At 48.8% G+C, this 18,149-nt stretch overlaps 1 protein-coding gene across 33 annotated transcripts in view; it reads right to left on the bottom strand.

Moving 5' to 3' along the window:
• Positions 1 to 18,149, bottom strand: part of Mical2 (microtubule associated monooxygenase, calponin and LIM domain containing 2) — a 184,407-nt gene that overhangs the window by 34,012 nt on the left and 132,246 nt on the right. For 20 of the 33 annotated variants that reach the window (XM_087576883.1, XM_087576927.1, XM_087576948.1 and 17 more), the window contains 3 exons: positions 14,571 to 14,763; positions 11,141 to 11,325; positions 3,526 to 3,594 (listed from right to left, as the gene is read on the bottom strand). In XM_087576883.1, the coding sequence (XP_087433009.1) occupies positions 3,526 to 3,594; positions 11,141 to 11,325; positions 14,571 to 14,763 (447 nt within the window). 33 annotated transcript variants of the gene reach the window in all.

Here is an 18,149-nt window from a genome sequence, read left to right as displayed (position 1 = left end):
ATTAGTGGGTCCTTGCCACACTTCTGTGGCTCAGGGAACAGGTAGGAAGTAATGTGTCGCTTCAGAGATGTGTGAGAAAAGAGGGTGGCTGGCCTCTAGGGAGTAGCGCAATTCTGAACTATGGGCAGCTGAAGTCATCTTGTCCTGTAAGAGCAGGATTCTGACAGTACATCAGGGAGGTCATTTAGGCCCATGTACACTGACACTTCCTGTCTCTCTTCTCTTCCAACTTGGCAACCTCCTTAAATCTGCAAGAGCAAATATTTTATCTCCAGGATAGAGCCTTTCAGATAACTTGTATTCAGCTGGATTCAGAAAAAGCACAGCCTTTCATATACTCGGTGCTTCATCCTCAGGCTATGACAAGCCTTTGTGACCGACATTCCTTAGGTACATCCTGGGACTGTGTGTCTCACGCAGTACCCCAACTCCCTGCCTTGCCTGGCTCAGGTGGCCCATTCAGATTTCCCTATGGTGTGTCCAACCAACAGGTTCCAGCTCGTCTCTTAGTTCAACACAATTCCCGGGCCTCAGTTTCCCTCAAAGCTCTAGGCTGAGAGACAGGAACCTGCTCAGGTACTCAAACTATGCTTTTGCTACTCTGAGAAAATGTGAGAAACTTTAATGGCACAGGGTCAGGGATCTCTGGGGACACAGATCTAAAAGAAAAGCCAAGCCTAAGTCACCTCCACTTAGAAAGAGTTTCCTACATCTTTTGGGGGCTAGGGGAGGCATTGGTGGACTTCAGTGTGCTTTTTTCTCTTTTCGCACAGAGATTAACATGTTAGGTAGTGCATACCAGGCATGGGCTCTGAAAAGATGACTGCTGTAGCCATAGGGTACCCCACCCTTGTCCCAGAATGTTTCTGAGGGAAAAGATAACCAGGGAACGTGGCTGCTGTGGAGGTGTGTAAGAGGGAGACCCTGGGAGAAAGGCCATCAGCTGCCAGGAACTGACACAGGGGAGGCGCTGGCCTCCAGCCCATTACCCACACCCCATCCCAGCCCACAACATAATGGGTCTAGCCTAAAAAGGCAAAACTTGTGAGTGAGCCGTTGTCTTGCTTCCTGCCTCCAGTTACTAAATTCCTGCCAAATTCCTTCTCCCCCTCTTTCTCGCCCCCTCAATCTCCTCTCCCTGCCATCCGCTGAATCAGGCTCCTTAAGTAGCCTCCAAAGTCCTCTCAGCTCCACAAACTGTCCCTTTGTTCCTCTGAGGAGTCACAGGGGACCTTGTGACACAGAGTCAGGGACACCTTGAGCCAGACAGAAAAGTCTTGGGATCTATAAGATCGTGGTGTAGAAGCCACTCTCCTCTCCTTCCCTTTAGCCCAGGTTCCACCTTTGCTGTGAGGCCTCTGGTTGCAAGGTCCTTGTACATTATCTTAAAGTCAGCTTGTGGAGGGCTTGGCAAATGAGGCATTGCCCAAGGGCCAGACATGACTCCAGAGGAGAAAGAGACCATCAAGGACCTGAGAGATGCAAAATGTCTCCTGTGAGCCTGGTGTTGTCTTCAAGCTCCTCTAAAAGATGGGAGAGGGACCCCCAAGACTCCAGTTCATTCACACAAGCAACTCACTCACTTCCAGTGTCCTTCCCAAAAGTGCCCACCATCCTGCAGACCACATCCGTTTCCCTCCTCTTGCACACAAACTATCTGGCAGATACTACTAGAACCTTGGTCTGCTTCAGAGGCAATGGGACACCCACCGCAGCCAGGGTTTCTCTAATTCTTGGCTTGGGAACTTGTCTACCTCTATCCTCTTCTCCCATGCTTGCTGGGGAACTCGGAGATGGCTCAGCCAGGCTTCTCTGTCCTCTGTAGGGCATAGGATCTGAGTACTGCTGGCTCTCAGGTTCTTTTGTGCTAAAGTGCCCCCTGAGGCAATTCCTTGTGTGACCTTTTTTTTTTTTTGGGGGGGGGGGCAATGATGGCCTTTTCCCCTGTTGGTGACATTCACTCTAAGCATGCTCAATTAGAAGGGATGCCTATGTTCTATATCCTATTGACTGATAAACCTTTCTTGGGCATAGGGGTTCTTGTCTTTCGGGGTTGACATGATTGGGATTCTAGGTACTACTCTTCCTAGTATGAAGGACTCCATCTTCTCAAAGTCTTGGAGCGCCCTCTAGGGGCAGCATCCTGCAAGCCTGAACCCATATGCTGTTTCCCTGGGCCTAATCCAACCAGTTTCCAAACTTCCTCCCTTTCTCCCTTTCTTTCTCCCTCCCTTTCTTCCTCCCTCTCACACATAAACAAGAACTCTTTTGGACCAGACATTGACAGGCCACAGAAACAACAGGCTCAGCCCTGTCTGCATCTAGCATTATTGTTAAGGTTCACACCCTATGTTCTCCAGGTGTGGCCCCAAGCCCACTGCTGAGTACTAGAAGTCGGTCTTGTTTTTCTAGAACCCCTGTCCCCGCTGTTTGCCAACCTCCTACTTCACGCCATGCTGGGAACTGGCTGAGGACAGACTGAGCCCCCTGACACTGGTGATGCTCAGGACCGTTGGGATGGCCTCAGCACCCAGGAAGACTGGCCTGAGAGGAACCCTAGTGCTCGGAGACCTTAGTTCCCTTTGTCCTTTCACATTCGCCAGCCACCCAGGGTAGCTCGGATGATTCAGGTGTCATCTTAGCTTGTTCCCAGGTATGCAGGCCTGCTCTAGCTCCAAAGGTGGCCCTTAGCCCAGGGAGACACAGGAGAGGTGGTGAGTCTGGGGGATGGTGGGAAATGACTCACTGGCCAGGAATCATGCTGATTCAGAAGGAGAGAGAACCAGAAGGAGGGAGAGCAGAAGCCCAAGGCCATGTTGGGTCAGGTTTGAGAGGGAACTTGCGGACTAGGGGAGGCAGAAGGGGGTGATGGGCTCAGAGCAGGATGGAGCCTCAGCTTCTCACTCAAGGGTTCTGGAGGAATTCTGTTTGCTGTGTGGCTGTGTGTGCATGGTCACCATAACTCTTGGGGGGGCTTTGAAACTCACCCAGGCCAAGATCTGGAGAAGAAAGAATCTGTCTCTCTGTCTGTCTCTGTCTCTCTTTCTCTCTCTCTGTCTCTCACTGTGTCTCTCTTTCTCCCTCTCTGTTTCTCTCTCTCTCTCTCTCTCTCTCTCTCTCTCTCTCTCTCTTCACACTCATGTGTTTACATTCATATTCTAATGCAAACTGCTATCTTCTTGCCTTGGTCACAATGACATAGAACCAAAATGCGGAAGGATCTAGTCCAGTTCCTGGGACATAACCAAGCACCTAGCTCTCAATTTCCCCTTTCTCATTTCAAACTTGGAGCTCATCTCTGCTACAGCTCTGGTCCGGTGAAATAATAGAATCCTAAGGATTTCAGGTTAGAGAGAGAGATGGAGAAGTCCCAAATCCCTTGGCAGTGACTCCAGTCAGCAGTGGAAATCAAATCAAGCTTACAGGTTCTCTTGCCCTCAGATCCCAGGCTAGGCAAGAGAAGACACCATGTAAGGAATGAGCGCCACTGCCCTTACCCCACCCCTCCCCCTGCCCATGACTCACTGGACTGGAATTTTCTCCTCCAGTTCTGGTATTTGCTTGGAGACTGGAGGCTGTAGGCCCGCTGCAGACCTGTGGTGGAAAACAGAATGGGGCAGAGAAGATGGGAGGGAGTAAGAGACTATTAATTGTGTAGGAGAGGAATTTGTCTCCCATGGCTTATGCACTAAGTTAGCAGGCAAACGCTTAGTGTGGACTGAGACACTTGTTATCATAGTGTACGTCTCATCCCTTCATCATTCATTCATTCATTCATTCATTCATTCACTCACTCACTCACCCATTCATTCTTCATCAAATGATTATACAGGAGGCTGGGTGGATGGTTCAGCAGGTAACCTGAGTTTGATCCCTGAAACTCAGATTCAATGCTGGGAGTGGGAAGGGCGAGCCTCCTCAGGGAAGAGCGCATCAATTAGCTGTCTAGGCTAACTGGTCAGGCCTGGAAACACATACAAGTATCACTACATAAACAGAACAGGCTATATTTTAGAATATATCTGTATAATCAAATTCTTATATGTATGCAATTAATGAAAAAAGAGGCCATGGATTTGAAGGAGAGGGGGGAGGGCTCTATAGGGGGGGTTGGAGGGAGGGCAGGAAAGGAGAAATGTAATTAGATTACTATCTTAAAAAAAAAAGCCTGGCTGTAGAGGCAATGCATCTCCGCATCCTACAGTGGCCGCAATCCTACAGTGAGATGGGAGGATCGGTGGTGTCTCTCGCAGCCCCCTCCCCCCGGGCTGCAGTGCATTGCATAGAAGCATCAGGAGAGACCCTGCCTCAATAAAGTAGAAAGTGAGAACCGACTCCTGAAAGTTTGGTTCCGGCAGAAGCATTCTCGCAGGGCCTTGTGTGTTTCCCCTCTGCCTGGCTGGGCCTTGAGCATAGGCAGTGGCCCCTCCGAACCTGAGGACAGGTGTGGGATCCAGCTGTATCCTGTTCTGTGCTGGGCTCTCATGCGCGGGCCCTGTGCTTCCGTCACAGAGAAAGGAGGGGTGTGGGTGCACATGTGAGGGGCAGAAGGGTAGAACTAGGAGGTACAGGGGAGAAAAGAGACCCCTGGGAGGGGTCTGGATGTAGGAGAATGAACTGGGAAGGTTTGAACACAGAACTCTTTGGATCCAATGCCTCACCAGTGAATTTTCTCTCACTTCACCTAAACATCCCCCACCCTGTGAGCTGACCCCTAGCACTGCCATGTCAGACACTACCTGGGTTTCCTTACTCAGGACAAGGTCCTTCAGCTCCTCCAGATCTCTGCTTTAAACTCTGTGGGTCAGTGGAACTGGTGGCTCAGATGCCCCGTTGGTGGTAATAGGGCACTCAGGCACACTTTTGCCATAGTGAGGTCATAATGTAACCTGAGCCCTAGGTCAGAGGCCTGATTCCATGGGTTCTGGGATGCTTGGGTTGAGACATGCACCTATAGCCCAGGTATTTGAATGTTCAGTGGCCAGTTAGTGGCCTTGTTTGAGGAAGCGTGTCACAGAGAGGGCTGTACTCTGAGAATATATAGCTTCGCCCTCCTTCCTGTTTGCTTTAGGATGTGTTAAGGTGCACTCTTCAGCTGTTTGCTCTGGCCACCATGCCTCTGTGCCATGCTGGACTCTCATCCCTCTGGAACTGTAAGCCCAAATAAACCCATCCTTTCCTAAGTTTGTCCTGGACATAGTATTTTACCCAGATGTCAAGCTTGCCCCAGCGAAAGTGAGCAGACGCCATGGTGAAAGCACAGGGAAGGGTTTTAAACATCTCTAAGGATATACAAAGCAAGCACTGGAGCCCGTCTTTGGAGCACTGATATGAGCTCTGGGTTTAATAGACAAAGATCTAGGTCAGAAGGCAAGAGGACAAAGTCCAGCTGTGGTCTGGTTAATCAGTGCTCTGTTCTGGCTCTGCACAGTGACTAGAAGCATCTTAGAGCTTGAGAGGACAGACCCCACCCTTCCAATGATCATGGCTGCTGGGGGTGGGCTGTGTGTGATCTCATCACGGTGACCTGTTTGCCTTGCTCTGCTGCTCTAGGATCTAAGGGGTGAGTGTAGGTTAGGACAGTGATTGGAAACTTGCCAGCTGCTTTGGGGGGGGGCAGGAACAGGATGTTATAAAGGCTAAGGACAAAGCCAGGATCACTGTTTATGCCTTCAGCCTCAGTGGGTGGGTGAGATGGGGCAGGCATCACTTGGTTTGACACAGACGCTTTTGAAGTGTTGACATGCAGGGGTCTGGCCCAAAGCTTGGACAAAGACAGAAGCAAATTCAAGCAGAAAGATCTTCGGGTTTACCTTGTTCTGTATACCCTGTGGGTCCAAGTAGGGGCAGTATTTTTCTCTGAAATTTAATATTATAATATAATTATATCATTCCTCCCTCTGGACCTTCCTGTATTCCTTTCCGTGCTCTCTTTCAAATTCATGGCCTCAGTTTTTCCATTAATTGTTGTTACACACACACACACACACACACACACACACACACACACACACTCCTAAAGATAACCTGCTGTTTGTATGTTACTCATATGCGTGTTTTCAGGGTTGACCATGTACTATTGGACGATAAGTTCACATGTTCTTCCCACTCTTAGCATGCCTTAGTTGACGATAGTTCTTTGTGTTGGGTTGAGGCCACACGCTTAGCTTAGGTGTATGTGGTCATGTTGGGTGAGACTTCATGGGCAGCATTTGACGTGACTCGGAGAGACAATCTCATTGAAAATACCCTGGTCCTCTGGGTCTTACTCTGCTCCTTCTGGATCCTGCACTTTTTAGTAAAAGAATCATCTGTCTGTGTCTGTCTGTCTGTCTCTCCTCCTCTACCCCCTCTCTTTTTATATTTCTTCCTTAGTGTTTGATATGGTCTCACTGTGTAGCATTGGCTGGCCTGTATCTTGCTGTTCAGACCAGGAAGACCCCAGGCTAGCAGCAGCCCTTCTCCCTCTGCTTACCAAGTACTGGGATTACAAGAATGCTCACCCACACCAGGCAAAAGGAATTTCCAAATAGCTTTTACAGCAATGGTTTATTGAGCAGTGTCAAACAGCACAAAGCACGGCTGGTTTGCTTCTCTCTAGCTTGCTCTCTGTGTGTACCAATAAACTTTGCATGTAGGGTTTTTTGTTTGTGTTTTTAAATCTGTATGAGTATTTGCTTGTATGTGTGTCTGTGTACCATGTGCATGCCCGATGCCCTCAGAGGCCAAAAGATGTGCCATATTCCATGGAGGTGGAGTTACAGGCAGTTGTGAGCCACTATGTGGGTGTTGGGAACTGAACCTGGATCCTATGCAGTGTAGCAAGTGCTCTTAACTTCTGAGCTATCTCTCTAGCCCTATTCTGTATTATTTTCAAGGAGCGCTTTGGAGCCCACGGTGCACAACTTGCTTTGGGGAAAGGTTTAGAGGGCAGGCGTTTAGACAGATACCTTTGGTCTGATTTCACTGTTACACACTAGCAATGTTCTTCCCTCCCTATAACTGCTGTCAAATGATGGCTCAGAGATGAAGCATACCGATTTGTTTAGTCTGGAACAACTTGGGGACAGATTGCCCTCCTTAATCATACTGGGTTCTGGCCACACACTTCATGAATTAGATATATCCGCTTAGTCGCTTGGCCATGTGCTGGAGTGACATCATTCAGGCATGCCAGGAAGCTGCCCCGCTGTGATGCCCCAAAGCACAGGCATGCGGACCTGCATCGAAGCACTTGAGAGTCTTCTGCCAATGCAGACACTTGGTCTTGCTCTAAGCCCACAGAGGGCCTTTTGTTTAAGGTTTATATAAACCACTGAACTGGGTTCTTGTGTTTTGGAGTTTAAGTGTCCTCAAAGGGCTCGCGTGTTGAATGCTTGGTCCCTAGCCTGTGGTTTGGGGGAGGAGCAGGAGCTTTAGGAGGTGGGGTCTAGTGCATTGAAGCTGGGTCACGGGGCTTGGAGCTTTGAAGGAACGTGAGGGTCTTGGCTCCTCTCAGGTTTTCTCTTCAGTTCTGAGATGTCATCAGGTGAGCTGTCTTCTTCACTGTGGTATTTGCCCCACCACAGGCTCAAAGGCAACTGGGCCAAGAGGCCAGAGGCTGACATCCTGCCACAGCATGCCAGAGTCTTGCCTCCCTGTAAGTTGTATATCTCAGCATCCCCACCCCCACCCCAGCACTGGAAAGCCGACCAAGACACAGAAGGTTTAATGAGGGAGTGTTTTCTAGTTTCTGTGATGCAAGGGCTTACGTTGCTTCACACCCTCATCTTGGGAAGGTTCTAGGCTGAAGAACTTGGAGGGCATGGAAGGCGGTCCTGGGACTTTCTTGTTAAGCTATGGTAAAATGTCCTGATGGGAGAAGGACCATCAAAGCCATTATCTTCTTACATTTACTCATGTGTTATAAAAGGGTGAAACCAACTTTGAACTTTTAACATTGTTGAGACTGCCATAGATTATGGGGACCTTTGAAGTCAGACTAAATGTATTTTGTATCATGGTATGAGTAGGTATGGCCCCCATAAACTCATGTGTTTGAACAAGACTGTGGAGCCCAGGGAGTGGAATGTGGGGGTTTGAATATGCTTTACCTGTGGGAAGTGGCATTACTAGGAGGCGTGGCCTTGTTGGAGGAAGTGCATCACTGTGGGGGTGGGCTTTGAGGACCTACACTCAAGCTTCACCCAATGAGGAAGAGACCCTCCTCCTTCCTGCCTGTAGAAGAGGGTCTCTGGCTGCTGCCTGTGGAGCAAGATGTAGAATACTCAGCTCCTTCCAGAGCACCATGTCTGCCTGGACACTGCCAGGCCTCCTGGCATGATGATGATGATGATGATGATGATGATGATGATGATGATGATGGACTGAACCTCTGAGATTGGAAGCCAGCCCCAATTAAATGTTTTATTTTATAAGAAAAAAAAACCACAGTGGAGTAAAACTGGAGACAACCAAATAAAAAAAAATATACCTAGAAAGATGGAGAGAGGGTTTGTCTCTTCTTGGGGTTGTCGTGGATAACACTGCTGTGATTGTAGCTATATATATCAGGAATCTTAAAAACAATACCTGGCTCTTACCCAGGTTCCCCTGAATCCATCGGGAGGCAGTGACACAGTGAGCATCTTAGCTGGTGAACCTCCATGAGATCCACTAGTGAGGTTTGCCCTGTGCTGTTTGGGAAAGTGATGGGCATATATCACTGTGACAAATGGCACTGCAGACTTTAAAGGAGAGACTTACTAGCCATCAGAGTTTTAGAGAGTTCAGTCTGTGTTGGCTGTAGTACCTCAGAGCATCATAGAGTGGGGCTAAGATGTGCCATGAGAGATACACAGTGACCTCCTTGCCCCAGCCAGGCCCCACACTCAGCTATGGCCTCATTGACAAGTTAATCCACTAAAATTAGCAATACTCATGATTTAATTAACCATCAAGAGCTAGTGACCAAGCCTGCAACACGTGGGCATTCGGCAGGGGTTGAGGGTAGAGGAGGGACATGTCGTATCTGTTCTGCAGCATCTATATAAGAAATGTTACATCTGCACTAGGGCTTGTCTGTCAACCATCATCATGACTGTTAAGGACGGAATCAACAGGCAGATGGAAGTCAAATGATCTACCCACTTTCCTATCTGCTCAGTAATCCATTGCAGAATAAAGTTGACTTTATTCTACTGTCAAGACCAAACTCTCTAGGTTCTGAGGGCCAATCCGTGCTTCACAGAGTCAGGTCTTGGCATGCCCTTCCCTGCCAGTACAGGGGCCAAAAAACCAGACATGGGTAGCTATTGTTAAGGACATGACATCTCTCAACATCATTTATTTGACAAACAGAAGCTTTATGCAGAGTTAAGCATTGTGCTGGTTAGAGTTTTTGCAAACTTGACCGAAACCTAGACATATCTGGAAAAAGGGAATCTCTCCCCATCCCTATCAAATTGGTTTGTGGGGTATTTTTTCAATTGCTAATTGATGTAGGAGAACCCAGCCTACTGTGGGCAGCGACATCCTTAGGCAGGCAGGCCTGGGCTGTATATGAAAGATAGCTGAGTAAGCCAGGGGAAGAAGGCCAGTAAACAGTGTTCCTCCATGGAACAGTGTTCCTGCCTCCAGGTTCCAGTCTTGAGTCTCTGCCTTGCCTTCTCTCATTTATAGATGAAAACCTATAAGCCAAATAAACCCTTTCCTCCCCATGCTGTTTTTGGTCAGCATTTTTATCACGGCAGCCGAGACACAAACTCAGACAAGCATTGAGCAAAGCTGTGTCAGCACACACCTACTAACCGATGAGCCTTAACGCTCCCCCAGTGAGAATAACTGTCGCTGGGTTTCCTTTGTCACACTGGCTGTTTAGAGTCTTTACCTCCTAAACTGGCTTTGCCATTCTGCATCTATAAGCTTTATTTTTTCATACAGACAAACTCATAATTCCGATTTACAGCTTCTGGGAGAAGTGCTTAAAGTCCCTCTGAGGAGAGAGGAAAAGCAGAGAAAAGGGTGAACAGCAGGGAGACTTCCCTTCTGTCAGCGTTATGATTAAGACAGTGTTTCTTTTTTGTTTGTTTGTTTGTTTTGTTTTGTTTTTGTTTTTGAGCTAGGGCCTTGCTCTTGAAGCCCAGGTTGGTCTGGCTTCAAACACGTGGCAATCCTCTCTTGAGTTCTAGGATTACAGGCGTTAGCCACATACTGTGCCTGACCACTTCCTAGTTCTTAAAGGCTCACATTGAAGGTTAAATTCGGAGTTTCCAAGGCTGGGAAATGTCTCTACAAGTTTCTGTGTTTGTTTATTTTGGCCCAGGGCTTCCTAGGCTTGGTCTTCTGGGAAATCCCACATTGGTGAGAGAAAGAGCTGGAGGTTCTGCTCTTGGCCACCAGAGGGCAGTGCAGGACAAACTGACCACCAGCTCTCACAGGTTATTTAGGGTGGCGGATTTCTATTGCCATGTTTCTCCCCAGGCCCTGCCAGGGTCCCCAGGAAGTCAGAGGTCATCCTGATTTGCTCACACATTGCTGAGCCAAGAGCTGGGTTACTAAAGACAGGTTCTTAGGCCTGAGCTTAGTGAGTAGGGTCACCAGCCCTGGCCACATTGCTCACTGGCTAGAGACCACAGCATATCCGGCAGAATAAGCTACATGCTACTCACCTTTCAAGTCAGCCTAGACATGGAGAGGAGGCATTTGTACAGGAGGCCCAGAAAAAGTTACCTTCATTTCCTTGTAGATCAACTTTAGGTGCATCTCACCCCACCCCCACACCCCAAGTAATATTTCCTGTACCACCCTGAGAGGTGCATGCTCAGCTGGTTCTAGGAGACTGAGTTACTTAGGGTCACATAGCAACCAGGCCCATGCTCCTATTTTCAGAAACTATGGGACGCTGGAGGGGCCCCTGAGACACAGAGTGGCTGTTCCAGGCAAAGGAGACCTGGAGGTCCTTACCTACGACAGCCAATGGCGGCCCAGAACTACTACATGTTTGTGAATCTGAAGCTTCTGGAGACAGAGTCCAGGTCTGGTCCCCACCACTCCCCTTGTGTGTACTTCTTCATTTAGCAAAGATTCCATCCCCTGGGATTTGAGGGTCCGTGCTTCTTCTCTGTGTCCCTGAATGAAGCCTGGTGGGCCATTTACTCACCAGGCACAGCTTGTGGCTCCTTGTGGTGTAGTAGTAGAGAGACTGGTTGGGTCAGGGTCTCCCGCAGGGAGATGTGCCGGGTTAGAGGCTGTGATAGAGGTGGGGATTCTGGAAGGCGGGGTCTCTCTTCACAGGCCTCTGTGCAGGGGCCTATGATGCTGCCAGAGTCGGATTCTGTATCAGAGCTGGAAGAAGGAAGAGGAGGGTGACTCAGAAGCTCATCCCCCTGCCCCCCATGTCCCACCTCCTAGTCATCAGCCCCTTTGACAGTCCTCAGGGCCTGGAGCAAAGATGTCAGCTCAGCTACCTCTGTGCTTGGACCCAGACTTAGCTCTGTCATGTCCTTAATTATATCCCCTTAGATTTCTATGTTGAAAGGGCAACCCTCAGTTCCTCAGCACATGACTGCTTTTAGAGGGAGGACCATTAAAGAGGTGACTGAGTTAAAATGAGGTCATTTCGGTGGGCCCTAATCCTATGACCGGTGCCCTTTAAGAAGAAACTGGGACATAAATGTACATAGAAGATGACTGCCATTGTAAACCAAAGATGCCATCTACAGGCCAGGGAGAGGCTTGAGACAGATCCTTTCCTAAGAGCCCCCAGGAGAACGCTCCTTTGCCACCCTTTTATCTCACACTTGTGTGACAGTTTTCTCCAATTCTGAAATATTCCATCCTGCAAGGAAACTCCTTAAGCAGGAAAGTTATAACTCAAAGTAGCTACAGGAAGTTCCTGAATCTGATCAGATTCACTAGACCCCTCCTTACCAGAGTAAGCAATAAAAGCTAAGAGTCCCAGACAGATCAGACAGAGAGAGAGAGAGAGAGAGAGAGAGAGAGAGAGAGAGAGAGAGAGAGAGAGAGAGAGAGAGAGAGAGAGAAGCAGCCAAGACAACTCAGAAAAGCTTAACTGGAAAAAAAAAAAGGCTCTTGACACCAGTCTACTGGGAAGGAGCAGAAACCAGCCAAGCTGCCCCAGGAGAGGTTCAGATCAACAAAGGTGCCTGGAAAAGACACTCTCCAGGCTGAGCTGCATTCAGGCTGTGCAGCACACTCCAGGCCCCCAGCTTTGTGAGTTGTCACCCACACTGGGGTGAGCTGTCTTTGAGTCATTTCTGCTCCTAAAGTAACCCCTCACCCATATTCCTGTAAGTAGCACCAATAAAACTCCTGGTTCACCAAGTTGGACTTTTGGGTTCCCTACCTGGGGTGACTAGACATGTGTGTTGCATCTCTCCAGAAAAAGTCTTGTCATACAGTGTACCCCAGCCCCCCAGAGTGTGGGAAGACATTTCCAGGAGGCTCCCAGGCTGGGGCACTTGGCCTTGACAGTCCCAGCAGGCTACAGTGTTGGACAGAACAGAAGGAAGTTCCCACCCCAGGCCTCCTGAGTCACCTTAATGAAGGCTGTTCTGACCTTCCTTCCTCCCAAGCCATGGCTTCAGGGCTGGGGATGGAGGGAAGTTGGAGGAGAATCTGCCTTGTACACACAATGCCCTGGCCTCAGTCCTCGCACATCCTAAACTGAGCGTGGTGGCAGGCATCTGTAATTTCAACACTTTGGAGGTCGAGGCAGGGGCATCAAGATTCGAAAACAAGTCTTAGCTATACAGTGAGTTCAAAGCCACCCTGGGCCACAGGAGACTCTGCCCTAAACGAGACGAAACCCACAACTGAAACAAAGGTCAACCAGAGCTCTGCTGCTTAGCTCCTGGGGCCAAACAAATGCATCTCTAGGGACCGAGTTCCTAAGCCGCAGAATGGACACGTGGCTTTCCTCAGTCAGCATGGCGGTGTTGACGGGCATGCAGGAAAGAAAAAGTGCAGGCGTTTAAGTTGTAGAGAAGGGGGCTTCTCAGAAACTGTAGACTCAATGCCCAACTGTGAACTCAGTGGCAGTTTAGAGGCCCACCCCAGTCAAACCCAGTGGGTCCAGCACAGAGTGCTGCACAAAGACTTCGCACTACCCATCCCTTCTTTGCCCTCAGATGCCTCTAGAAACATCTGTACCATTCATTCAGTAATTCAAGTCAAGACTGGGGAGACAGCCTGGCGTTCTCTTTCTCTGTTTAACCTATCAGTAAATCCATTACTGTGGCTCTATCCTGTGCCCCCTCCAGGGGCCCCCAGCCTCCCACCAGGTCTCCTTGCCTTCACTCTCCCCTACCCTGTCGTGTCTGCTCTCCACACCAAAGGCTGCAGATATCTAAAAATTGTTAATGATGTGTCATTTAGAACTCAACTCTTTCAATTGTTCCATGAATAAAATATAAATTCCTTACCTTCTTCATAACCAATCAACCAGCCTTCCTTCCTTCCCTCCCTCCCTCCCTCCTTCCTCCCCTCGCCCCGTGCTGGGGATTGAGCCCAGGTCTGGCACATGCTTTGTAAGTGCTCTAACACTGAACTACACCACAGGTCCCCAGTATAACCCCCTCCTTCACCCCTTTCCAGATTCTGGCTACATTGACCGTCCATTCTGTTTGTGTACCATTCCCACTGCTCTAGCGGACAGCCAGCTAGATTCAGCTAGACCCATCTGTGTGAGACCAGCATGGCCAGCACTGTCTCAGACACCATTTAGCTCCAGCCCACATGTGAAGAAAGAGAGTAGCCCACTTGCTTTGGGGACGCTTTGGCCCTCAATCACTGTGGGACTCAGTAACTGACAGATACCTTTCTTGGGCATCCAGTCTAAGGTAGCCATCCCAACCCTGTTTATAACATACCTCGACTACTCCTGTGCCTGACACATATGTGGTGTTTTTCTTGTTTAATGTTTCCTTGTTTCCTGGTAAACACCCAGGTAGTGAAGGTGTCTGATAGCAAAGACCTCACCTGGTGTATGAGTGAGTCACAGTTACACACTCAGAGTCCAGGCATTAATAAACAGTTCATACTGTTGGCTGCTTTTCCGAATGCACTCAGTGTATGTGGGGGCTGGAAAAGCCCGAAGGCTGCTCTTCTCATAGCCACAGTTGGTGTGGATCGTATACTGGGTGCATAAGAACTGTATTCTCCCCTCTACCCTTCTTGGTCTCTCTATCATCATGTACCACATCTTAGCATGGGAGGGCCCCAGAGCCCCTCCCTGTGACAGGTGTCACTCATCTGCAGCCCTTAGTGCATGGCTGTGGACTCCTGGGGGAAGATAGTAGAGCCAGGGCCTTTCCCTGCTCTGAGAAAACAGTGACTGTACAATACAGCCTTAATGGATTTGCTGTGCACCAACCAGTATTGGCATGTGTCACTGAGTCTTAGAGCTCCTTCAGAGGCAAGCCATTATTAGGGTCCCATAAACAGATGAGGAAACAGGCTCAGAGAGTCCCTTTGGCCAGGAGTTCCCAGTAGAGAGAGAAGCAGACCCAGAAGCAGCCTGCCCCATCCCACCTTGTTGCTGTCTTCATCCTTCAGCAATCTGGGCATACCTGCTGTCCTCACTGGTGACTAGGACCCGTACAGCCAGCACATCCTGCCCATCCTGCCCTGGGCCGATCCTTACTGAAGTCCATTCAGACGGCCGAGGAGAGGTGGCTTCAACTTCCATGGGTCTGGAGTTGGGCTCAGGGACACTCTTTGGCTTCTTAGGAGAGATGGGCTCATCTGCCAAGAGAATAGGGCCTATAGAGATAGCAGAATAAATGGTCCCTTTCAGGGCACTGGTTCTTCTAAGTGTCTGGGAAGGATGCTGGTCCACTCAGATAGATGTTCAAGGATAGAGCTTCCCATCCTCTGTGCCATTGCCGAGGGCCACCTCTCAGCCCAGCAAATGCCCCAGTGCTTAGGGCACTCCTGATGTGTGCAAGACATAAATACATCCACCATCTCATTTAATCTGGAGAAAATGCTGAGACACTCCCAGAATCCGTTGTAAGCTCCCTGGATTGCTTGGTTCAAACTGCCTCTGCCAAGGTGTTGTTAAACTCAGGTGTGTCATCTGATATGTCACCTTAAAAACTTGTTTCCACCCAGGCATGGTAGTGTACACCTTTAATTCCAGCACACTGGAGGCAGACAGAGAGGATCTCTGTGAGTTTTCGAGGCCAGCCTGGTCAACATAGTGAGTTCCAGGCCAGCCAGAGCTATGCAGTGAGAGCCTGTTTCAAATCAAAACCAAAACCCAAACAATAACAAAAAAACAAACAAACCTATCCCCAAATGTTTCCGTGTGTGTGTGTGTGTGTGTGTGTGTGTGTGTGTGGTGTATACACATGTATGCATAGATGGTTTTAGATGTGTATAGGTATGTGTGTGTGTGTGTGCATGTGTGTGTGTGTGGTGTATACACATGTATACATAGATGGTTTTAGATGTGTATAGGTATGTGTGTGTGTTCGCATGTGTGTGTGTGTGGTGTATACACATGTATGCAGAGATGGTTTTAGATGTGTATAGGTATGTGTGTGTGTATGTGCACACGCGCATGTGTGCGTGTGTGTGTGTGGTGTATACACATGTATGCAGAGATGGTTTTAGATGTGTATAGGTATGTGTGTGTGTGTATGTGCACACGCGCATGTGTGCGTGTGTGTGTGTGTGTACATGTGTGTGGTGTATACACATGTATGCATTGATGGTTTTAGATGTGTATAGGTATATGCGTGTGTGTGTGTGTGTGCGTGCGTGTGTGCACATGTGTGTGCATATGTGCATATGGAGGCCTGAGGTCGATATCTAGCCTCATCCTTGATGCTCTACACCTCATTCATTAAGGCAGGATCTTGCCCTCAAACGCAGAGTTCAGAGCTATGGCTGGTCTTGCGAGCCAGTGCTTGGAGGTTGCCCATCACCATCTTCTGAGGCTGTAACTACAGAGGGCCACTTGTCTTACCTGGCCTCTCTGTGGGTTTCTGTGGACCTAAACTCAGGTCCTCGTGCTTCTATGGCAAACTCTTTACCCACTGCGTCATCTCTAAGTTCTTTAGCTCTCATCTTTTTGACCTTTTGACCCAGCCTGTCAAGTCCTTCTAGAAAAGGACCCTCTCAGCTCCCAGACAGCTCTGCCCAGCTTCTTGCTCCCTTGTGCTGGTCCTGTCTATACTCAGCCTCTGGTTTCACCTTCTCCCATGATTCTCAATGAGCCTAGCAGAGAGGGTTCCCAGATCTGCATCTGCAGCCTTGCTGCTTCCCCTGCATCTAGACGTGTGTCTTCTGTTGTTGACATCTCCATGTGGGTGTCTAGCAGACACAGCACATGCAATAAGTCCAAAGTGAACCCTTCATCTTGACTCTCTAACAGCTGCTCCACTCATCACTGCGCCCAGATCAGTCTGGGGCTTCCAGAAGCTAAGGTTGGCACCATAATGGCATCTTTGATACACCCTCACCCTTCACAAAGCCTTCTACAAGTGTGTGCTTCAAATATGCCAGGAATGGCGTCTAGGTGATTAGGTTGGCACCATAGTGGCATCCTCAATACCACCCTACCTTTCATCTGTCACAAAGCCCTCTACCATGCTGATGGTTCTTTCTTCAAAGGCACCAGGCATGAAGTCTCTTTGCTGCCATTTCCCTGTCTCCACCACATCTTGCCCAGATGATATAAAAAAGTTGTCTCCAGCTGGACCCCCATCCCTTTCCTGCTGAGTCCCACCTTTCAACAGAATCGACACATAAAAATGTAAGTTGGAGGATGCTATCCCTGCTCAAAATCCCCAAGAGGTCTCTCATTTTTTACTCTGCAGTTAAGAGGACGAGTCCTGTTTAATTTAGCTCCATGGCCTTGGTGTCCTTATCTCCCAATGCTGTCCCTTGGCTTGCTCTATTCCTGCTGTGTTACGACTGTGCTGTTCCCCAGGTCTTCAGAGAGGCACCGTCTCCATCCCTCATGTTGCCCTTGAATCTGCTCTCCCCGACCTTGTGTGCAGTGCTTATCTTGATGAGCGCTATCCCTGGACTTCACTCCCTGCAAGCTTTGGCCAGTTGTCACTTCTTAGTGTTGAATTGTTCTGCTACACACTCTCTCCCCTTTATTATCCCTCAGAGTCAACCTCGCCTTCTAATAAGCTGTTTAATTTCCTTTTTACTTTGTTTGTTGTCTCCTTCGGACTAGGACGTGGTAATGAAATGGTTTGTTTTGCTTGTGGAGTGGATGAGTGCATGAGCCCAGCTCCAGTCCAGCCAGTGACTGGTTGGTGAGCTGTCTCCTGTCACAGGGAAGCAGTCATCCAATTTCCTCTCTAGAATTAAACCTCAGGCTGGACTGGGCTCCCCCTCACTTCTCGCCCCCAATATGGCCGCCTGTTTCCTTTCCTGTGTTCTTGACTTTGCCTACTGGATTGGTACCACCTGTACTTAATATACAGAAGGTTCTACCTCCAGCCTGTTCACTCGCCTCTCATTTCTGGCCAGTCTTGGAAGAGCCAAGCAAGCTTTCTTTGACCCCTTATGAATCTCCTACGATTCTGATGAGACCTTTACCCCTTTACCTTCCTACTCCCAGAAAATTCCCTGGAAACTGCTTGCTGAGTGGAATGCACAACATTGTTTTTGAGGTTCTCCCCTGACCTTTGACTTCCACCCTTCTCTACTTTAAGGGGCCCTTTCCTTCCCTGTCTCTCCATTGTTCCAGCTCAGTCCTATGTTCTTCATGCTTCCCTCCAAGTCTCTCTTCTCTTTACACATACTCTTTCTGAAAGAGGTATCTGTATTTCCTGCCCGTAAAGACAAGTCAAGAAGTTCTGAGCTTTCTATGACGTTTTAAAACACTAGGTCAAATACAACGTGAGTACAGGCAGACCCAGTCTGCTGGCTCTTAGTCTAACCCTCAGTATGTGCAAACTTACTTGTGTGCACGCACACCGATGCGTTTATGCTAGTACAACTGGGACGGAAGGTGTCTGGGGAATATCACTGGCTACTTTGCTAAAGATGATAGTCATGGTTGTGATTGTTGTTGTGATGATAGTGATGGTTTTGCTGATGGTGGTGATAATAATGGTGGCTTTGATGGTAATTATGGTTTGGGTGGCATTTGTGGTAATGGTGGTAGTTTTGGTGATGATGGT

Source organism: Rattus norvegicus, chromosome 1 (genome assembly GCF_021556685.1).
Source record: "Rattus norvegicus strain SHRSP/BbbUtx chromosome 1, alternate assembly SHRSP_T2T, whole genome shotgun sequence".
Classification (NCBI taxonomy): Eukaryota; Metazoa; Chordata; class Mammalia; order Rodentia; family Muridae; genus Rattus; species Rattus norvegicus.
Note: the sequence above shows the minus strand (reverse complement) of the source record. Positions and strands in the feature narration are given on the sequence as shown.